This window comes from Labrus bergylta, chromosome 3 (assembly GCF_963930695.1).
Source record: "Labrus bergylta chromosome 3, fLabBer1.1, whole genome shotgun sequence".
Lineage (NCBI taxonomy): Eukaryota > Metazoa > Chordata > Actinopteri > Labriformes > Labridae > Labrus > Labrus bergylta.
Window position 1 is genome coordinate 30,315,546 of NC_089197.1, and position 23,125 is coordinate 30,338,670.

General features: G+C 38.4%; 1 protein-coding gene across 4 annotated transcripts in view; it reads right to left on the reverse strand.

The window, feature by feature from the left end:
* kiaa1549lb (KIAA1549-like b) overlaps positions 1-23,125 on the reverse strand; it is a 71,561-nt gene that overhangs the window by 7,519 nt on the left and 40,917 nt on the right. The window contains exons 7-17 of one of the 4 annotated variants that reach the window (XM_065953125.1): positions 22,265-22,433; positions 16,235-16,294; positions 15,277-15,428; positions 14,589-14,760; positions 13,946-14,109; positions 12,883-12,918; positions 11,150-11,340; positions 6,609-6,739; positions 5,660-5,784; positions 4,149-4,360; positions 1,715-1,847 (exon numbers count right to left, since the gene is read on the reverse strand). In XM_065953125.1, coding sequence (XP_065809197.1) covers positions 1,715-1,847; positions 4,149-4,360; positions 5,660-5,784; positions 6,609-6,739; positions 11,150-11,340; positions 12,883-12,918; positions 13,946-14,109; positions 14,589-14,760; positions 15,277-15,428; positions 16,235-16,294; positions 22,265-22,433 — 1,545 coding nt within the window. Of the gene's footprint in view, positions 1-1,714; positions 1,848-4,148; positions 4,379-5,659; positions 5,785-6,608; positions 6,740-11,149; positions 11,341-12,882; positions 12,919-13,945; positions 14,110-14,588; positions 14,761-15,276; positions 15,429-16,234; positions 16,295-22,264; positions 22,434-23,125 lie in introns of all 4 variants that reach the window. The other 3 variants (XM_065953126.1, XM_020646807.2, XM_065953127.1) reach the window with 3 other exon arrangements.

Sequence of the window (23,125 nt, forward strand, 5' to 3'; positions counted from 1 at the left end):
AGCTCTAAGTAGTACAGGGAGCATTATTTGATAAGGGATGTTTGTCTATGGAGAAATGCTTCCTCTTAAATCTTAAATAAAGGTTTTAATATATCAAAACATGTTTCCTGTTGTTTTAAAGTGATTCAGTACTGGGGGTATCATTTGACAGGGAATAATTGTCCATTGAAATTTTTACTGAAATCTTAAATAACAGAGTACTAAAACCCTTTCTCCATACTCTAGCTGAATTAATATGGTTATTTTGTTCTGGTAACATTATTTGATAGGGGACACTGAGAGCCTCTGCTATTGTTTCGCAATATGGTAGCACCGGCAAAGACGCTGTAAGAATCTGAAGAATCATGTGGACTGACAAAATCTCAATAGCTCATGCATGTACAAACCTACAGTTGGCTGGACCCTGCGGCTGGCATGGTTCACTCCTAGCATTCTGGGGACTGCCAATGTGGAGCCTGGCTAGAAAGACATCGTCGGCTCACGTTCCTCAGCCCCTCCTTCCACCATACCAACAGGTGTTTAGCTCCCATATAAAACCCCTTATTCTCCACCCCACCCATCAATCACCCTTCACACAACTACATAGACACACTCCCACCTCCAAACTCAGGTCTGCGGATGCAAACCTTCCCCCCCCCCTGCAGGACAAAATATCAGTCCTGGGGGGACAGGGCCTTCTCCATTGCTGCTCACACCCTCTGGAACTCTCTCCCTAAAAACATTAGAGACTCCCCCTTCCTTCAAGAAATCCCTAAAATCTCACCTCTTCAATACTGTCTACAACCACTAACTCCCCCCCCCTTACATTACTCCATTGTACTGTCCTCGTCTTTCTTGTTTTTTGGTTGTTGTTTTTTTGTCAAAGCGTCTTTTGGTATTTGGAAAAGCGCAATACAAAACAAATGTATTATTATTATTATTATTATTATTCATAAACATGTCTATTTTATTTTCTATTTCTGTGTCCCAGTGAGCCAGCACAACAACACCAGAGCCAAATACACCTGCTTTTTTCACATTGTGACTGGTCAAAGTGGCTGGCAGGTCGATGGCAGTTCAGTGAAATCACTGCTCATATATATTTTACAAAAGGACAGCTCTGAATGAAAAACACCCTTTTAGGATTGGTCAGCTCCATTACTCAGGAGGCTCACATGCTAGTATTCTGACCTCAAGACAGAAAGAGTTGTACACAGAGCCATAATGGAACAATAAAAGAGCCCAGGCATAAACCAGAAAGCCTGAGACACACCCTATGTCAAGACGACAGGAGCTTGTAAATCTTTACGCTTAATTATGAATGAGCAATTTTTCTTCCTTCAGCTTTCTGTGGCATACTTGCACCTGGGTAGTGGAATGGGACTGATTTTTAAGCTCAGCTAGTGGGCTTTTAATAGGGGCAAGAAGGCACAGTTTTGGGGCAGTAAAACGCTTAAATAGGATTAAAAAGTGTTGTAACTTAATATGAACTGAAGCATTTAAGCATAGAAATGTACTGATATTTATATTAAAAGTACATCTCTAACACATCATGAATGCAATTTAATTAGTACACATGTATTGAAAATTAACAAACTATCAACAAACTATCAACACAGTGTTGCTCTGTAAATTGCTATGCTAGCAGAGGTGCTACTTTTTCTAAATAGTAAAGATTATGTAAGTTGCCCTCTGGCTTGCAGACAGGGTCACTCGGTGATGACATGTGACTCACATCATAGCCGCTGTTGCGAATGCCTCTCCTAGGTCTCTCCCTCATAACAAGCAGGTCCATCTCTGTTCCTCCAGGACTGGGACTGCTCAGACTCTGTCTGCTGCGGTAGGCTGTCTGCCCTACCTGGGAGTGCCTGCCAATGAGAGAACGGAGCAGCTTAAGTACATATCATACCTGGGGTACAGTTAACATAACTGAAGTTCTTTCTGGTCGATTTGTTGCTATCAGGCATGATCGCAGAGGGCGTGCAGTGTAAGGTAGCTGGGACTTGGAGGTTTTGGAGAACACAGAGGGGGGGAAAGGATCTGATTAGTTAAAATACATACAGTGTGTTCAGAGACCTCATGTAAAAGAGCTGAATCAGCCGATTACATAATAATGTCGCCATGTATGACGATGTCCTTGGAGCAATACACAGCACTAATAATGCCTCTAGTAAAAAGAAAAATAATGATTTACAATGCAAAGATGTATATCAGCATGAGGTTGATGTAACTGATTAGCCTCGCATTAATGTTACACTGAAAACTGTGGTTAAAAGCCTTATCTTACTCATCATGGTGGGACATAAAAATAGCAAGTTCATTCAACCCTTCACTAAGGCAACACACAAGCCAAAATTCAAATGTCGCTTTCCGCTCTAAATGCATCTATTCAGATGTTTATCTCATGTAGAAAAGGCTGTTTTCTCCTCTTGACCTGAGTCTCTTCTTTCCTCTTCAATCCTCTTCTCTCCGTCTTCAAAGCTCAGGACTAAAACTAATTAGCCAGCACTGATGGGTCTGTCCCTGCCTACTGGGACAGGTTATTGAGAACATAAGATTACAATATCTAGCTACAGTACATAGATTGTATTTATAAGAGAAATAGCCAAACTCATTGCTATGACTTTATCACAGTTGATTAGTGGCTGCGTTTGCAACTGATCATTCATAGATACGTTTTTATATCGCTGCTTTTTGTTTTCATGCTGCTATTTTTAATATCCAGATTGTGCAATTGAGGGCACTCTGCTAACTTTTCTCCCCTCACTCATATCCCTACTCCCCATTTCTTTTTTAAACTCTTTTGATTGGTGGGTTTCAGGAGACATAGACACATGTTCATGTCTTCATACATTCTGTAAATATTTATTAAAAAGACATGAAGAATGAGACATAAAAAGAGAAAAAGAAAAGAAAAGGATATTATATGTTTTACATCATAATTCCATTATCAATCATGTATGAAAGGTTGCCATACTGAATAAAATACATGTACCTTCACTCTTAGTACAGATGTATTTTTTTCTAATTGTAGGTGCTTCATTACATCTTTTAGTAAGATAAGTGAGCTGGCAGGTTTTTCTGTTTACAATTCAGCAAAATTCACCTTATTGCCAACATAAAAGTCAAAAAGCGAATCATATTAATGTGGTTGTTGGAGAGCCCCTCAGTTGGCCTCACTCCAAGCAGTGCCAGAACTGGGTCTGATTTAAGTTGCTTCTGTAAAATCTCAGACCAAATTCTGAATATTTTAGTCATGTAAGTAAAAATGTTCGGGCAGCTCCAGAACATGTGTGCCATTGAGGATGATCCTTGTCCACACCTATCACAAGATAGATTTACAGTGGGAAATCTTTTTGAAAGTTTCAGTTTTGACATCTGTAGCCTGTGTAGTATTTATACTACAGCATACATACTCCATGTGTGTTTTTAAAGATGTATTTGTGAGTTTTTGCCTTTATCTGATAAGATGGTGTATAGAGTAGGACGCCACGGAGAGAGAGCGGGGAATGACATGCGGGAAAGGAGCCACATCCTGCCTGCTTGGAGGGCCATATAGCCTTCGTATATGGGGCTTTCTACTTGGTCATCTGCGCCCCAACTTCATATGTTATTTACATAAAGCTTAACACTGATATTGATTCTAGATTTTTTTCTTGCAGTAGCTGATGCTGAACATGCTCTGGAATGACAATAAACCTCCTTTAAGCCTTGAATAGACAGAGCTGTCATATAGCATACTCTGTTTTCATTGATTTGACTCTAAATAGGACTAAATAACTAAATAAATAATTTATTAAACTTCATATTGAATAAGACTTCAAATGAGCAATTGAGTCTGTAAACTCATTAGTAAATGTTTACTAAGGTATTCAATCTACTGAGGAGTGGTGTAATTATCTCATCTGGTTTCAAACGATCAAACTTTAGCTTGCAACCAGTTGCCCCCTGCTGGCCATCTTAAATGATGCAGGTTTAAAGCCCTTCCATATTTGTGTAACTCTTATAAACAGTTTAGATACAAACCTTTATATACAGCTTATATTTCTTGATAAGCTAATTGGGAAATGCCAAGGTCATCATAAATGAATGAGAATGAGAAAGCCCAGTCACCTGCAGATCATTCATTATATCTTAAACCCCAGGTTCCACTTGCGTTTTCCTCTCACCTCCTGTGAGACTTGACAAAAGTGGAACCTCGCTCATCATCAGGCTCCTGTGGTCTGCCATGCTCACCGGCTGCCCTCTCATGGCCGTGCCGCTGTCTCTGCACCAGAGCTGGGCCGCTGCTGCTGCCATCATTGGAGGGGAAGTCATAATAACCCTTCCTCTTAGCCTTCAGCCTCAGCTTGTTTCTGTAGTGCTCAATATCTGACTTCTGCTTCAGAGCCAAGTTCACCTGCAGAGAAGAGAGAGTGCAGGGTGCAAAGACACATGTAGAGATCAGAATGTAAACAGATCAGATACAAAGATGTGGCAAGATTCAGCTTTTTCATTAAATGTGTGGGGGAAAGATTGTATTATACTGGGAAATAAGACTTGAATAAGCAAGTGCATATGCAAAGTAAAACAATGGCACTTATTTAAAAGGACTGGGAATTTTCTTCATCAGAGTGGAACATCTTTTAAAGTATTTCTTTGTAGCATTAAATATTAAATTTAGGATGGACAGCTGGGAAAAAAAACGTTTTGTTCATTTTTTATTTCACATTCGCCTCATAAGAACTGTGTGGCTGTAGTTTAATCAAAAGCAAAAACTTACAATATTGTTTTGATTTTATTCTCTTTTTTTTGCAAAACTTTTAATGGTAGGAAAGAAATATAAAACCACTTTTTCATCTTAGAGCTGTCCGATATAAATCAGAAAATGGAGCAAAGTATCACAAATGAAAACAAATATTCCTCGTGTGAAATTATCTTAATAAGCATTGTTGTAGAGTGGTGAACTACATGTAATAAAATGCTTTTTTAACTTGGCAGTAATTGACTAGTCGTTACACTATGTTTGTATCATTCAATTACTAACATTATTTTTTTTGTCTTTTTTTTAAGTTAATAACTAAAATTAGAAATACATGTCTCTAAAAGGCTAACAAGCTGAGAAGGAAACCAATATTTTCTGGACTGTTCTGCTTTTTGAACAGATTTCTTTTTTTGTAAAGTTCAAGCTCAAACAACACAGTAAAGGAAACGGATCAACCCAATCTGTCAGACTTGTAGTTTTTCTTTTGTAGTGTTTGTTTGTTAGTTTTTCTTCAACTGGTACAACTTTTTCTTCAACTTTTCTATCATAGATTAATTGGCATATTACCTTGCATATATCTTTTTGTATCACATATTGTCTTAACTTTCAATCAAATTTCCATTTGATCATTTGTTTCAATTAAGTTTGAACTTGTTTTTTTAAAGAAGCTTTCTTTAACTAAACTCTAATTCTTCCTAGATTAGCGTTATCTTTGGTAAACTGCTTCCACTGTGAGGTCATTGGAAGCTTGCAAAGTAAGAAACTTTCACCTAGCTGATAATTAGTGGGCGCTTGTTTGTGTCTCTCAAAAGATCTGTCAGAAAAAGCAGGTTTTTAGGTACACAGGTAATTTGTGTATCTATGGTCAATTATTCCAGTCTGAGTTTTTATATATTTTTACATTTTTTTCGATATTGATATAAGTGTGTGTATCACCTCTCCGTTGACGATGGCTGACTCGCGGTTGCGGTCAGAAGATGCAGGGTAAGAGTAGTTGGGGTTAGCCGCCATAGGCTTTATGGAAATGAGCTGCAGGGAGCCAGAGGAGGTGTCATATGGATCTGAAGAACAGAGAGGGAGTTCACTCACAAAGAGAATACAAATTCCTCTAATCATTCCATTGTCAGTCACTCTCTCTCTTTTTGAGTCTCCGTCTCATCACCTCGTCTCTGTGGCTGTGAGATTATGTCAAACATCAGTCGCTTGTGTCAGCAAATTAAGTGGTGGATGGAGACAATCGATCATAAAGATAGCGTTAGCTTCAAAGCTTGTGCCTATACATCTCTGTGATAGATGAAAGGAACTGACTTTGCACTTTCAATCCTTATCAGACATCAGACAAACTTGATTCAGTTCTAGTCTCCCTTAACTCAGCTGATGAATTATTCAAATCCAGCCATTAAGAAAATCATAATCTAGAGAGCTAGACGCAATTTGCAGGCGGAGAATCTGAATTAGATCAATTTTTACTCACAGCCCCACATGTGGAACATTTAGCTTCACGGAATAGTAGAGGGAATAGTTCAACGTTGAAGAAGCTTTTACTCCAACCACCCATCAAAGCATCAAAATGTGTGACACTGGGTTAGTGAATGTGTGCGTGCATGTGGTTCTGCCAGTGTGTCACAGCATACACTACTCTGACATACTGTATCATGTCAGCAGAGTGTCTTTCATGCATATTCATCCAGTCAATCTGTGCTCACTGCTGAGTGGCTGCTTTTCTGGCTGTAAAAAAAAAAAAGCTGCAGTGGCAGAGTGTGTGCACCCAGAAGTGTTTCACACAGGAGAGACAAGGGGTAATGATTTCCTGCACGTGTGATATGGTCTGAAAATGAGCCGCAGAATGAATGATTTGTGTTTTGCATCAGAGTCTGATTCTCACCATCTCTCTTGCGCGTCTCCTCCTTTGTCAGTTTCTGCTGCGCTGTGACTTTTAGCACAGTCAAGGCCCGGCTGGAATTCAGCTTCTCTGATTCGTTGCTGATGACGGAACCGTCCTCGCTCGGCAACTTGCTGCAAGTAACCATAGCAACAGGAAAGGCGGTGAGATCTCCGGAAGCTGGGCTCACAGCCAGGTTATGTCATCCCTCCTTTAAACAACCCCACCTGCCTCTCCCCTTCTCTAGAGTAAGCATAATGTGTCATGATTGTGTTTCTATTTGCACAACAAAAAATGCATAATCAGTGCTGAAACCATCAGTGCACACTGCCTGTTTTTGAAGAATATCAGTTGAATCAAGACTAATGAGTCATGTGGGGCTACATTATTAGCGAAATAATAGCAAATGCAAAACTATAAATTACTGTCCCAACACGTTTAGAATTTTTGGATAATATCACTAAAATCTTGGTGGATGTGCATTTTTATCTGCAGGCTTTCATGAATAAGCTTGTCTCTTTATGTGTCTCCACTATGTGCACATAATGGCTGTGTCACATGTTGTGTCTCCAATCTTATGTTCAATTATGACCAGAGCGAGGCAAAGTACTGGTTCTTCTATTAACACAAAAAACAATTGCTTTATCCAATTCTACTTTCACTAGCTTGAAAGGCTGAACTGTGGTTGGAATTAGAGCTGATCAAGCAGCGGCACCGAGGACCACAAGGCTGACAGTGACATCAAAGCACCGAGGTCTATCCCCTAATTGTCTGGTAAAAAATGATAACGGAAGAGAGACAGAAGAACAGTGGCGGCGGTGCTGCAGAGAGCTCGCTTCGTGCAACAGTCGCAGGCTCAACAAAGACGTGTTATGTGTATTAATTAAACGAGGTGTAAAGAAAACATTTGTTTCAGCCATTTGAAAGGATTGTGCATTTGATCCTGCAGGGCTAACAGTTGTGTGACCTTGGTTCAAGTAATATGATGACTTATAAGAAAGGAAGACAACAATTAGAGGAAATTCTCCAGCGTGCCTGTGTGCATGTTTTCAGATTTGTTTTTGTCAAACATGCATAACAACATCTCAGCCTTGAAATGTTGACATGTAATTATGTAGCCTGATAGAATTAAACAACAAGTTATGGCAAGTATTTTGAGAAAAAGCATAAAATGAACACAGCTTTGACTGGTTTGTCAATGAAATCAAATACATAAGCATTAAAAACATGTTCCACTTGCAGAACAGCTGCTTTTATTCTGGCTATGACACATGTTGCTAAGACACTTAACCATGAAGTTATCTCCATATCACGGTCTTGCAAATCCAATTGTTTCAGAGGAAAACACTGGTCATTTTGAGAATAACATGCATCAAATCAAAGTCTAAAAAACAAACATCAAGCACACTCTTTGCACATCATTTCTTTAACTTCACTGCAGGTACGGGCATTTTGAGAGGTGTTTTACATCTTAACATAGATGCCGAAATGTAAAACTTTTGATTTCTCATAAGTCCCCACAGACTTAACTGCAGCACCTCCAGTCTAAAGATTTCCTCTACGGTCAGATACATCTTATTTGATCTTATTATCCTGCACGGCTTTAAAAAACTGTAGACTCTTGCACTCCTCGATTGAATAATTTAGTATTATTCAACATGGCAATTCATTTCCAAAAGGGGCATTAGTAACTGTCAGGAAAGGAAAATGGTCAATTTCACCTGCCTATGCAGAGATCTTTGTAAATGACCAATTATATTATTCAGCAACCGGGTATAAGGGGAGAAAATAGGGCTGGATCTTTGTGTTTTATCGTCCTGTCTTTTAATATGTGAACTAGGAGATTTCTAACACAGCAGAGGGGGGAATTATTGAGAAAGCAAAGATGTACTTTTACCAGATGCATTCTTCTTATGAAACATTACAGTTGAAAGGAAGTCTTTAATATGTTACTGATTGAGCAGATTATCATCTGGTTGAGGAGGAAGAATGTTTATTTTTAACAAGTTTAACAAAAGACCAAGACACATTTCCCAATGGAGAAATTATAGAGAATCATATGGCATCGTATGGTATCATTTCATTTCATATAGTACTCACAGATGTTGAATGTTCTTGTTTATCAGTTAAATTTATAGATTATAGCTTACTAAAAATGAGCCTTAAAAAGGATTGTGATCTTTGCTCTGCAACAGGTACAGCTGCCACCACATTACAAGAATAAGCTAGAAGATTCCATTGATCTGGAAATCAGCGTCTGTAGTTTTATTTGTCCAAGCCTGAGCCGCAGCCTCTTAGCGTCAGTAGGTCATCATCATAATGTATCATATCTGTGTAAATTATTTTTCCTGCCATAGTCACAATCAGAACTTGACTTTTTCTGAACAGTTCAGTGAGAAGTCCTCTAGCCCCAGCTGGTGAAAAGTTTTGGTCTCATTAAGTAGATGTCTGTCAATGTGGAGTAACAGAGACAGTGTAAGCCCTCGGAGCTGTCACTGTTGTCGTGGTTGTCTGATAGTGCTGTCCGTGGTGTTGATGTGACTGTCATGATGTCACTGTGTTTCTGACTTTGTCACGCACTGATAACTGACTGAGGTCTCAGACTGTTTGTGTATGAACTGTAAAGTAGCGCTGATGATTCTTGCAGAGACCACTGTGCAAATCTTGTAAATAACGCTGCACTGTTGGGTGCATCTTAGGTGTGTCATAATGTTGTCATTCATTTGGACTGATCTGTTTACGTAGAGCCTAAAGTAAATCGGCATGTATATTATATTGAAGTCTTTCCATCTGGTACTTGTGTTGAATCAAGGACTTTGGCACACAGTTTAAACTTCTGCGCCATGAAGAGCATCAAGAAAGGATTTCCACGTATTCTGTAAGTACGAAATGTTTGAGTCTTGTTATAGTATATAATATATAAAACAAAAAAGTGGGGAGTTTAATTGTATCTCTTAACAGTCAAAGATGCAATGAATCCTTACTTAAAACACTCAAACATACTTAAAGTGAAATAACTATGTCATCACAGTACACTTTACTTGAAATTAAATTCATGTTTTTCAGACTTCATGATGCCCATTTCCACAAACGCACTATTACTGTGTTTGGATATGTTCTGTTGATTGTCCTGAGTTTAGTTTTCAGTGTTTCCTGTGGTCTTATTTTGTCATTTTCACCTGTGTATCATGTCTACAGTGATTCTTCCTGCCTCTGTGTGTTTCCTTCCTGTTTTGATTGCCTTGATTGTTCTCACCAGTTTCTACTCACCCCAATGTCTATTAATCTTAGGCTGTGTCTGAAATCACACACGCATTCCCTCCTCCCTCCTCTCTACATAGTGAGTCATATGTAGTGGACTATATAGTGCACTCATTCGGTAAAAGAAAATAAAAACGGACACTACTCGCTGACTCAGATGTCATTGTTGTCTTACTATTAAAACGTGCAGCTGAACTCCGCCAGAGGATCAATAATAATCAATTTCAGTGATAACTTAATTAAACTGAGTGTTTTTTCACAAAACATTTATAAATCATGAATAAATATAAAATATTGATTTAAAAAAAAAATTCTCATTTATTCATGCTTACAGACTCAGGTCTCGTGTCTGTCATCATCATCAGGACAAACTAACGTTACTGACAGTCCTTTACTCTTTATTCAAACAGATTTCAGAAAAAACGCTCCAAATATGAACTTTATTGTGTTCTTACTGGTTGCTCCTCCTACGCAATGCATGATGGTATATATTGCTCGGATAGTGACCATCAGTTGTACACTACTTTTCACAATGCATTGTGAGTGGACTATATAGAGTATGATCATGCTCACTCAGAATTGTGACACCACTTCAAAATGGTGCGTTCACTAGTGAATAGTGAGTGATTTCTGACTCAGCGTTCCTTCCCTTCGGTGTCAGTTCGTATGTCTTCCTACCCATGGTCCTGTGTCATCTGTTTCTATCCTTGCGGCTCCTAGATATTTGTTTTTCCCTTTTTGTGGATTTTTGTTGGACAAAGAAGTAAGCCCAGGTTTTGCCTCTTTGTTTAATTAAATATTTTTGCTTTTCTAACCGTGACATAAGTCTTTATATGCAGTCAACACATCTATCTAAATCTTGTCTCCTTGTGTTTTAATAGTTTATCTGTCCTCAGGAAGTTTTGTAATGAAGGCTGTAATTAATGTGTCTTGTCAAAACTGTTTTGTAAACAGGTTTTTAATTAAATCTGACATTTAAATAATTGCAAACACAAATCATGCAGTGTTTAATCTTACTCTCCAGATTAAATAAACCAAATCCTCTATGATTGCAACTGAATATCAATAAATTGTTGCTTTGCCTAATTACTCACAGGGACACTATGCCAATATGATAAAGAAATGGTTGGCTTTGTGATTCAATCTCCAAACAAAAGTTTTGTACTTCAACAATAACAATGCCATCCAAGCTGGGGTGAATAATCTTTTTAAACAAAATTAGAAAACAATAATTTAGGGAGATTGAAGCAGAAGCAGTTGAATATATGCACATCTATTCATACCTTTTGTGTTTATCAGAGGAGAGACTCTTCTTGCTGACCGTTCCATCTTGCTGTAGGCTCTTTTCCAGTGAGAGTGGTGTGTCCCGAATTTGCAGAGACATCACTAAGGTATCCTGGCTGGCTGGCAGGGTCTCCTCATCCCCTCCCTGTTGGCCCAGATGCTGCTTAGCATAATCGAAGCCCTGGACTGGCTGATGGACAGGTTCGGAAAGAGGAGTAAGAGAAAGAGAGATAGTTTTTAGTTAGGCTGTTTGTTTCAAATACCTTAGTAATAAGGACCCTAATCCACAGGAGATACAAAGAGATAAACATTAGCCATACATTAAAGGTGTTGCATGGACATACATCTCTAAAATCCTCAGTGGTGTATTCTTTAAGAGATGTCCAGAGGATTAAGGGAGCAGGAGTGGGATTACTGAGCTGTGGTGCCTTGAAATAGATAAGCACAGATTTAACCGAGGCCCTTTCTCATCTTCTTCCAAATTCTTGTCAAAGAAATAACCGGCAGTGGGAGGTGACAAGATGAGATCTGGAGACTTCTACAGAAATATAGAAGTGAAGTTAAGCTTCCAGATGGATTGGTGGATAAGAGGGATGAGGATTCATGGATGTCTTCATGTTTATGGAGCGGTTAGGGGCCAAAGGAGTTCAAACCCACACATGTAGACACTGCAATATTAAGGACTACTCTCATAGGAGTGTCATAAATTGTCAGACACACATCGTTGCCTCAGTGCAGCCAAGCCATGGTGCAAAATCAATATGTGATATTCCCCCCAATGGAGAAACATGCATCCTCTCTCTCTCTATCTCTCTTGACAGCGCACACACACAGGAACTTAAAGATTTCCTTCTACTTTTCTCACTAACTAAAAGTGTGACTGTAAAAAACTCTAACAAGGCTATGTGTGAAAAGTGTTTGGTTTACAATACAGCAGAGTAATACAGAGGAGCAACCACAAGTGCCTTATTTAAATTTTTAGAAGTCACTCCATCTTAAACCATTTTAAGACTTTTGCCCCTTTTTTTATACATATTAGGAAGAGTGGAATAAACTCTGTGAAATGTGAAAGTTTCTCAAAGCAGCCCCAAAATAATTAATATCTGATGGAATTAAGCTTTTTGGATGTTTTTTTTTTTTTTACATTAGACTTTTCAAGACCTTGGATGTTACATAATAATGACTGCTCTGAAAGTGGCACTGAAGTGGCTCTCACGGTTTAATATTAAACATTTTATTACTTTCTCTCTCTCTCTATGAAATTCCATAAATAAAGCAGGTGGCATGCTGACTCGTCTACTCTCCATTTGCATTTACACGGATCTAAATCAGCTCGAGGAGAACTACTGAGCAAAAAACAAAAAAAAAATATTTGACATCATCGTGCAACCATATACCTAAAACACTTTAAAATCTTTTTTTTTTTAAAGGAAGTACATGCATGGTCACACGCTCATTTCCATACTAACTATCTTTTTAAAGCTTACTCTTTCAATTGTGTCAAAAGGAGAATAAGAAGAAGGCCTAAACCAGCCTTTTATCCCAGATAATCTCATTGTAAAAGGTTTGTCACTGTTAAGTACAATGTGTTGGTAGTTGTCATCAGAACAGCAGGATTTACAGAATAGGTGATGTTTCCTCAGTATTCATTTAAATCCTTCTGTTGGCACAGTTGAGCCCTGTAGATGAAAACATGGATCAGTAATGAGGGAAAAACAAAGAGGCGGGGTACCTGGTGATAGTAACCCACATCTCGCCGGTATGCCATCTAAAAACAAAGACAGAGGGAAAAAAGTGTGTATGAGTTCAACTTCAAGATTCTATCTCTAAATGCATTGATAGTGTCATTTAGATGGCCGACGCAGACCTTTCAGGAGAAAACAGGAAACTTTCTGTTGGATCATAGTCACAGACACAACAGATTTTCTCTGTATCTTGTTTACTACCTGATTCTTGTTGCACCCCAGCTTCAAAGCCACAAATACTGACTCTAGGGCTGCAACTCAGGATTATTTTCACTACCGATTAATTCACTGATAAGTTTATAAATTAATTAATTAAACCTGCATTGCAGATGTTTTGCATCCACATCCTATAATGTTGACTTATGCTGACTTATATTGACAGTGCTGCCCAAAGAAGGAGCGTTACACCAGTGGTGAATCCATGTTTGTCATCGATATGTGTCCCTTATTTTACTCTGATCTTTATCTCTGAATATCAAGTTTCATTTTAATTTAGACATCAGAAACATTCTTCAGAGCTGCTTAGGCTTTTCTACATATAGACGTTGCCATATCCTAGTTGATGTGGTCTAAAGCCCCTCTGTGGTTGCTCCCTTCTTCAGCTCTTGCGCACCAATAATTCCTGGATGACCTACAATACAACTACTTTATTCTCCAGTGAAGGTATGATTTAATAGAAACTATATTTAAAGATGTGACTCTTTCTCAAATTACAGAGAGATTGTCTTGGCAGTAATAAGCTTACTCAGCACCATGTAAAAGTTTGTTTTGAAAAGGTCTGATTACGTTAATTTATATAGAAGAAGGTCTGCACATAAAAAAAGCTTTATAAGAGAGTAACATGCCCATATAATCCATGGATGGATATCTGTTTGAATGATTTGTTTTTCCAACCAGAAGTAAAAACCCAATCACATTCAATTTACAACGATATAAAACCAAGAAAATAATTGAAATGATGAACAAGTTATCAAAACAGAGCCGGTCTGACTGTAAAAGATGTTTCAGCTTTAATTCAGTTTCAGCACAGAGGGACAGAGAGGCAGATACCTTAGCTCGGGGATTGAGGTTGCCGATGGCATCGGCTTTAAAGTCATTTTTATTCTTCCTGCACAGCACAGCTGTGATGATGATGATAATGAGTGTTACCACGGCGATGGGGGCCAACACTGCCGCAAGTATCCAAAGGTTATTAGGAGGATTTTTCACCACAGCTGAAAACAGAAAAGCACTTCATTAACATCACCACAGCATTGCATAATAATCAAATCGACTCTGGACACAAAATAATTAAAGATTGTCTATTTATTGATTCATTGGAAGAATGACACACAGCAAAATGGACCTGCTTTAACATGCAGAATCACCAGTCCATGCTATTTAACTGCCTAACCTGATATACAGTGAGATGGATTCAGCTATTGTAGGCAGAAATCTATAAGAGGATGCAGCTCTCCCTTTTCTCTCTCTCCCCTTCTATCTTCACTTAGCAGTGAACTGCAGCCCTAAAAAAAACACTGTCCTGCCAGGAGTGCTTCAGAGACATTAGAGAGCAAAGAGCTTTCTCTTCTCCCCATACTCCAACTCTTCTATCTATACTCAGCAGGATGACTCATGTGTTTCAGTTTGCATGTCTGTCTGTGTTTCTGTCTGTTTGGCTGCTTGTCAAATGATAGAAGAAAGCTGTGCTCACGTTCCGCCTGCAGCTGGACAAAGTAGCCCAGGGTGAGCGCCATGGTCTGAGAGTCCACTGTGTTCAGGACTTTGGCAGCTGATGTGCCGGATAAAGGAACGCCATTGTGCTGGACGTAGTAGGTCATCTCGGCTGGATTCTTTAACCCTGAAACTCTGCGGATGCTCACCATCTAAATGTGAAAAAAAAAAAGCAAAGGAATGACACATGTTTCCTTGAACTTTAGCTGTTAATGAACATCTTGTATATTGTTCAGAACCAATTTACATTACAACGAGGAAATACAAATAAAGCCAAGCATCTAGGTGTGGAGTCTCATGAGAGGTTAAAAACTGCATGGAAGAGTACTTACTTTGTAAAACATTAAACCTCTGGCTTGTTTTGAAGAGCAATTAGTTGATGATAAGCTGAGAAACTCCCTAATTATCAAGGGCTGACCGCAAGTTATCATGCAAGCGTGTGCAGGAGTGTGTATCAAAGAGTGCATCTCATGAAATATTTATACTGTAAAAAAATTAGCTAAAGAGCTGTTGGTTTATTGCTTTAATTTCAACTTCATTGAACATCTACATACATTTTTTAAAATCCAAAATATATAACTTTTTTACTTTCTAACCCTATGCCTCGTTGACTGTTAGTTCTTACAGAAATAGGTCAGACGAGGCCCTATCCTGCGTTACTTCCGTACCTGAACAGTGTAGCTGTCTACAGCAGTAGCTCGTCTGAAACGATTGCCCTGCTGCCCTGCCAAAACAAAAAGCTCTGCCAGCCGTTGCTCCATTAGACTGGCAAAGCTTTGGTACTGTCCCTCCAGACTGGCGTTATCCACGTCCTGGATCACTGCAAATGTAGACAACAAAAGGGAGAGTGGCCAGATGGTTGTTGATAGCGGCAATACATGATTGGCAAAAAAGAGATGAGCAAAAAGAGAGAAAAGACAGAGGTCAAATTAAAAATGTGTGTGCTGCAATAAACACACCAAACATGTAAGAATAATACCAGATTTCTGATTTCCCTTGGTGCCCTGTGTTTCATCAATATGTTAGTTGACAAGTTATTATTAGCCATAGCAACGTAAAAGCTAATAATACTGTTAAAAAAAACGTTATACCTCCTTGAAGCTTGTTTTGAAGACTGCCCCCTAGTGGTAAAATATCACCTAATTTAGCTTTAATCTGTTTCCTTTTTATCAATTGTTTACAGGCAATAAAGCCGGTCGTACATCTTGTTCAGGTGTGAGTGAATCCAATTATGTAGGGGGAGACCTTGGGCTGACTTGGCCTCTCATGACAGTAAGTGCAGGGTTAAGAGGCACACAGCATAATCTGAAGGGTCATCCATTAAACAGCGTAGCACTGTGTGTGCCCTTGAACACTGTGAAACACACTGATGAATGAAGCCGGCCGAGGAGATAAAAAACAACAAGCAATCCAGAGGTCATATGCATCTTATTGATCCACTGAAAGGACTGATTGTAAACATAAGCTTATGCATGAAGTCCTTCATATCAAATATGTAGCACCCTGTAAGATGTTTACAATTGTAAAGGAATTATATATATTTCATTAAAATGGTTGTATTGTAGAACATGCACATGTGTCCCCACTGAATATGTGAAAATGTTTTAAAAACAATGATAACCCTACCTGTAATTACCCAGAAGTCTCTGGTAGCAACAGAGGTGTTCAGATTGTGATACTCCAGTGCTGCCAAGACATAAAAACATGATGCTGTTACCTCTGAGAATCAGTGTTCGCTTCATAAATGAAAACAGTCATGTTCACTTTGTACTCATCACCTCATTATTTAATGTCTTATGTGAGTTTTAAAATCGTATAAATGTAATAATTCGATTTTTGATTTGATATGAAAATGGTACGTTTATGTTTTAGCAAGGTACATTTGTTACCCCCGCATTGACATATAACACCCAGGGTCTTTGAAAATGTTAGACATATTGTTTGTATACCTAAACACCACTAATTTTGTGTACAAACTCAACTTTTTCATTTTTCAACATTTTAATTAATTTCCTTCCCTCTTAAAAAGGTTTAAGAAGTATTTAATTGTTATTCATTATAACATTATAAAATTAATCCAAAGTGCTTTAAAATTCCTGACACAAGTGTAGAAAAGAAAATTAACAAGGACCTAATTGAACATTTGAAAGCTTTTATTAAAAAAAAAGAAAAGAAAATTAGTGGTTACTTAGTGGTTACTTAGTGGTTACCGAAGAACAAACTATGATAAGTAGGATTTTTTGGGTTTATAACTACTTTATAATGTTTGAACATGAGCCTGGGTGTGACTAAAAAACTAAGATCCTATGAGGGTTAATGTTCCTGTGTTATTTTTTGAGAAAGGAGGGAAACTTAAATGATAGAACCTAAAAAAGTCTGACCTGATGTGAGAAGTATGACTTTGCAGATAATATTACAGATTAATATTGATAATTAACAGATGCAAACATGATTAAGGGAGAGACAGAGGCAGACAAGTGAGAGTAAGTGATGATTTATTCACGAGCCAAGGAGATTTAAGCTGAAGAGAGTGAATCAGTAAACTTCTCTGTTTCTATGATATGATTAATTAATATGATAGATTAAAAACCTCGAAATAATGAATAATGGCTGTTTGAATCTTTCCAGAATGTTAAAATTTAAGCAGGATCCAAACATTTCTGACCATTTTGTTTCAGAGTGGTGCCATATAGATGCCAAGAGAGAGATGGTCATTACCTCAAAGAAGATTACGAGACCTTTATCAAGGAGTACTCGGTTAGTAATGCAAATCTGTTGGTGGTGCGCGGTGGTGGTAGTGAGTTGGCTTGTCAATGTAGTTGTCACTCTTTTAAGTTCACAGAATAAAAGGGTAATATCACACATTTTTGTGAAAAAAAAGTCTTTAAATATGTTTTTCCTAACCAAGCCATCTAAAAACTTCATGCTCAAACGACTATTGTAGGATCACACTCTACTCTACCTGGTTGGAGAATGTCAGCGACTTCTATGCACACAGATTGGGCCGTAATGATTACTGTGATGGCCACCTGCAGAGAGTTTAAGTCTGCAGTAGCATATATTTGTGTTGGAACAATAAAGAATGGCTGTGAATCATTTTTGTGCTCTGTTCTATGTCTCAAAGGACTGTGAGCTGGCGTAGAGAGAGGGGGAGCAATCTATAGATGTGGGAATAGTCATAGAGAGACTTGCGGTCCTCTGTGATCTCCCGATCGGTGCCTGTTCCTGCACCATGCTACTTGGATTGATTTATTCTCTGGACCTGAGCTACCCAACACCTTTGCAACACACTTTTGATGTGTTCAAATGTGAAGGTGTATAAGTAGACATAAGAACAGAAGGCACATTTAAATGTTGCTGTTCAGCATCTTGCAGGCTGCAGAGGATTTTTAAATGCCAGCATCATAGACGGTGTCTGGATTGTTAGCTTGTAGTTATACATGACCATTTCCTGTTGCTGTCAGCTGTGCACTTAAAATAATTGTAATAAATACCTCAAAAGGATATTTAGGTTGACATTTTATAGAATGTTTATTAAGTGTAAAGTGATTTAGGTTATGTTATTGTGAAAACATTAATGAACGCAATAAACCCTAAAGAAATGCAATCGAGAAACCAGATGCACAAATCATATTCGATCAACAAAATGAAGAGATAATAAATGAAGAGACAAATTACATTGGGTCAACGAAATATAGATGTTTGATAAAAGCAATTTAATTTACTCTGATGAAGTGGTAAGATACAATTGGTTTAATCTAAAATAAATACAATTACAAAAGAAATTACGTTGAAGTAACGAGTCATTTTTTTGAGTGCATGTTGTCACTTCTTTGCTGCTAGCATAGCAACAAGTGGTCTCAGTTTGGTGCATTGTTTGTGATTGAAATCTCAGGTTAAAGCCTCATTATCACTGCATTTCAGACAAACAGTGAAGCAAGGCGGGCGTTCAGCTGCCTGAGCTCCGGTTGTCTCTGTGTTCTCTTACATCTATTTCCTGCCTGATTAAGCTTTTGTGCCGCAGGCTGCTGCAGTGTTTTTGGGAATGCTGTATCACCAGCCTGTGAGAACAGACTCGCAACAGAAATGTACACTCAGGCATTGCATGAGAGAGGAGAGAGAGAGGTGGAGGGAAGGGGGCAGGGGATGCTGGTTGACAGGAACAGTAAGGGCTTAGGCATGTTTAATAGATAGGGCAATCAGTAGACAATATCCATATGTGCGAATCATTAGGAATTTACTGTAATCATTTTACATAATGCAAGGCTTGGGGATACAACCTTAAAACAAATTTCAAGTCATTCCAAGAACTTGAAAATCACCAACAGGGAGCTATTATTAAAGCAATATTTCATTTTAACATCAGAACTTAGGCTATAGTTTTAAATGCCGCTTATTATTTCCTAAAAAGAGATATTTTTCATTCAGCTCCAGGCATATTCCACCTAAGAGAGACTGGGGGAATAAAAGAGCCTAGCATCGGCTGTTAAGCCTACACACGTCAAGGAACCAGTGGGTACTCAGTGCTACAAACCGGCACATCGGAGTGGTGTGAGATCGCAGGCCTTCTCTGTCAGAGCCCAAGGTGGTACGAGAATCCCCCACTGTTAATTATTTACTGCGATAATTGGCTTTGAAGTGAGGAGGCAGCCGCTGCCAGCATATGCTCACACCTCCTGTGAACAGTGTAATATCACTAATGGCGAGCCTGCAAAACAAACAGAGTAAAATCCCTGTCACACTCTCTCATTCTTCCTCTTACTGCCCTGTCTTACTGAGTTTTTCTCTGTGTCAGTGTCTGCTCCCCCAGTGTGTTTCTAATGCTCTATCTCTTTCTCTCTGTTTCCCAACAGATTCATCCTGCCTGTTGGTAACTTTTATAACTTAATTCAATCCTGACACATTGCAATTTATAATCTAATGCTCACTAACAGAGGTCCTGTTTATCTAAATTTAAACAGTGTGTGAACCAAACGTAACCTAAACCTAACCTACTGTCACCTAAATAACACTGACCTCCAAATTTCATGTCTTATATCCTTTTTTTTTTGTGACGTCAGTATTGCATAATTTGTTGCAGGCGGGTAAAGAGTTTAAGGGTTTACTGAGATTGTCCATGCATGCCACTGCGGTTTTAAAGCAGACTGAAAAAAATAAATCACTAACACCGGGTCCCGGATGAAGGGAGATACATTTAAGCTAAAGCACTGAACCATAATCTGTTAAAAAAGCTTGTAAGAGATTTACAAGTCACTCTGTACAGGACAGACACAAGAAACATGAAGGAGAGATCTACTGTAGTTGATGACATAGGTGCTGTTCCGCAGAGAAAAGAGAACAATGACACAACAATACTGAAGGTCTACAACTTCTATTCAACACACCAACCCCAAAAGATACACTGTGTAATATTTGATTCTAAATTATGCTAAATGCAGTTCAGCAAGGTATAGAGAATATCCATAGCTCATTAACTCGCTGGGCTCAGCGAAGGAGAAATTTGAAAGTGCAAAAATTGACCTCTGGATTAGGTCCAGATAGACGCTAATGCAGGGTAGCCCCCAGCTTAATTCTTGGCTCAAGCATCTACTCTGATCCTGAGCATGATCCTGCATAGCCAACGTTGAGACTTGTCAAACTGACCAAATTCTAGAGAAATCCATGTACCATTACAACTAAGCTAGGGAGACATTTCTGCATGAACAGAAACATAACAAGGGGTGTAAACATAAAACATAATCCACAGCCAACCGTAAAGCTGCCTCTTCCAAAGTTTCCTTGAACCCCCTCTTTTTAAATACATATTCACTGGAAAGCCTGACACACACACACACACACACACACACACACACACACACACACACACACACACACACACACACACACACCGAACATATATATATTACCTATAACACTGCACTGTTTTTTCATAGTGGATGTTTATTCAATGTCCCTGATAACACATACGTTCATTTGAGTAGGTCAGCGGCATTCGGTAAGATTTAGCCCCCAATACACAATCATGGTATTTAAGGAAAACAACATACTCAGTAATGAATAGGTGTTAATAGCTAAGTCCCAACCGATGATGTTAGCATTAAACCAATCCTCGCTAACACTACTTATCTTCAAGAAGCTATAGTTAGCATTAGATTTGAAATTTTGTCTTTCCTCAAGTATATTGTACTAGAATCAAATGGTAATGTCAATAAGAAGGTAGTTACATGCTAACTTTAGCTGTTGTCTAAAAGTACTAAATAAGTCATTTAATACAAATATGGCAAAACATCTAGGTTTACAATATCCGTCATCTTTTCAATTGCTGTTTAATCATTGAACACGAATAAGTTTATTTCCCTATTACTATTCCCTGAAGTAGTAAACTGAACCCTTGCCCTTAAATGATAATTAATCATAAATGCTTTATTACCTTTGAATGAATAAAGCAATCCTTGAATTCACCATTACAACAGATTAGCATTTGAGCCTCCGGCCTATTAAATGATGTCAGAGGAATATGTAAGCCTGGGAAAAGTGTGAATTGTCCACTTTCTATAAAGTTTTTAAGCAAAATGTTTCACACCCGATGTGCAGACTTTATAGAACAACATGCAAGATGCAACTTGTTATTACTTTAGAACCAATGTAGATAACAGGCATCTGTATGAAATATTCAACTTTTGTTTACACTAACAACACATGGAAACTCAAATCCAGAATATATGCTCGGCTTCTTATTAGTCCAAAGCCTTAAACTGAATATACGTGGGTGTTTCCTGGGTAAATCTGTATGTAAAATAAATGTCAATCCTCTGCAGTTAGCCAGATCTTTTGCTGAACCTACATTTAGAATTTGCTGCAAATGGAGTCAAACAAAAGACATGTTCATGATCCTTCAGGGAATTAATAAAGTGCCATAAAAATGATGTGTCTTATTATATCAAAGATAATTTTCTGTATCTCCCTCCGCTGAGCAGTTTACATATCACTCCCCTGTTACACTGGAGATAGAAACAGGCTGCACTCTGGAACTGTACTAAGATTGCTGTTTAGACTCCCGCTGAGTCCTTGTCACTCTTCATTTGTTTTTCTCTGAGTACATCTGAACCACAGATGGATCGCTAGGCTGAGTCTGTCCTCAGAGGGGGCAGAGATTAGAGGCATGGGCTTGGTAGTATCTTAACATCAACTATCTTTAAGTGACTCACTCACTACCCACTCAAAAAAACATCCAATTACTGACAAGCTGGACTTTAGTCAGACTTGAAGTCTCTTCAGAGAGGGAAGTTCTGTCTGAGCTTCATTTGTCTAGGAAGACCCTGCTCATGTGAATGCATGAAAACACACCAAAAAAGAACAACTTCATCTTTAGTTTCATCAGGTATTGATTTATAAACTATTATTAGTTTATATTTTGATGGCTATGTTTACATGATACGATAGATAACAGACCAAATATATGTGTAAAGCCCCCTGTAGGCTTTAATTGGGGAAAAAGACCAGGACTATTTTTTTCTTTCGTAAATCTAATTTGCATTTGGAGAACTAAATAGTCCTGTCAGAATACAAAAAAAAACACTTCTGGTGTCTCTTCTTGTACCACTTTTATTTTACCCTGACTGACAGATGTAATTCTGAATGCAAATGGCAACTTACGCTCAGCGATGATAAGTGGTGGATAGAAGAGGAAGTAGCCAACCAGCTCAGCTGACAGCTGACCGAGGAGGTTTGAGGCAGTGGTGCCATTAAGGAGGACAGTCCCGTTCTTCAAAGTGTAGACCAACGACACAGCCGGGGAGCCTGTAGCCTGGGAGACACTCACCATCTGGGGTACAAACAGAGTAAGAAGAAGGCACATAAGAACTTAGGTATAATCATAAGTGCTCCATGCAAAACTGAAAAGATTAGAGCACATGCTCCTGAACACAATGAGAAAAAAATAAAACAATCATGTAAAATATATTATTGACTTGGATTAACAAATCATCAAGAAGCAGAGCATCAAGAAATTGGAGAGGCATGAAAGAATGGAAGACTATTGTAACCTACATTTTCTTTTCACACAGACATAAACATTCAATTGGCTCAAAATAGTTTGCACTTAAGTGTGGCAGCTCATTAAAATTCATTCAAACATTGCCTCCCTAAACATAATTAATTTGCATCTCAGAAGCGGTTTAAAAGGAAAAGCCTTATACACAGAGGCACAATATTGCACAAACTGCACACAGTTTGCATCTGTTTGTAGCTGTCAAATCAACTCAACCATGCTGTAATACTGATGTGTAACATGGGGCAAACTGGGCAAAATATTTTTCTAATATGCTGCAGATTATATTCAATTAACTGTTGTGTGGAGAGAACACCGAGGACAGACGAGCACGGACTCTGTGAATTGACACTTGGAACTGAACAATAGCCAATAGGGAAGAGAGCTGACTGAAGCAGGAAGCACAACAAACATTACCATTGCGGAAAAACAGCAAACGCAAAGCATAGAGTTAAATGGATGTCAAG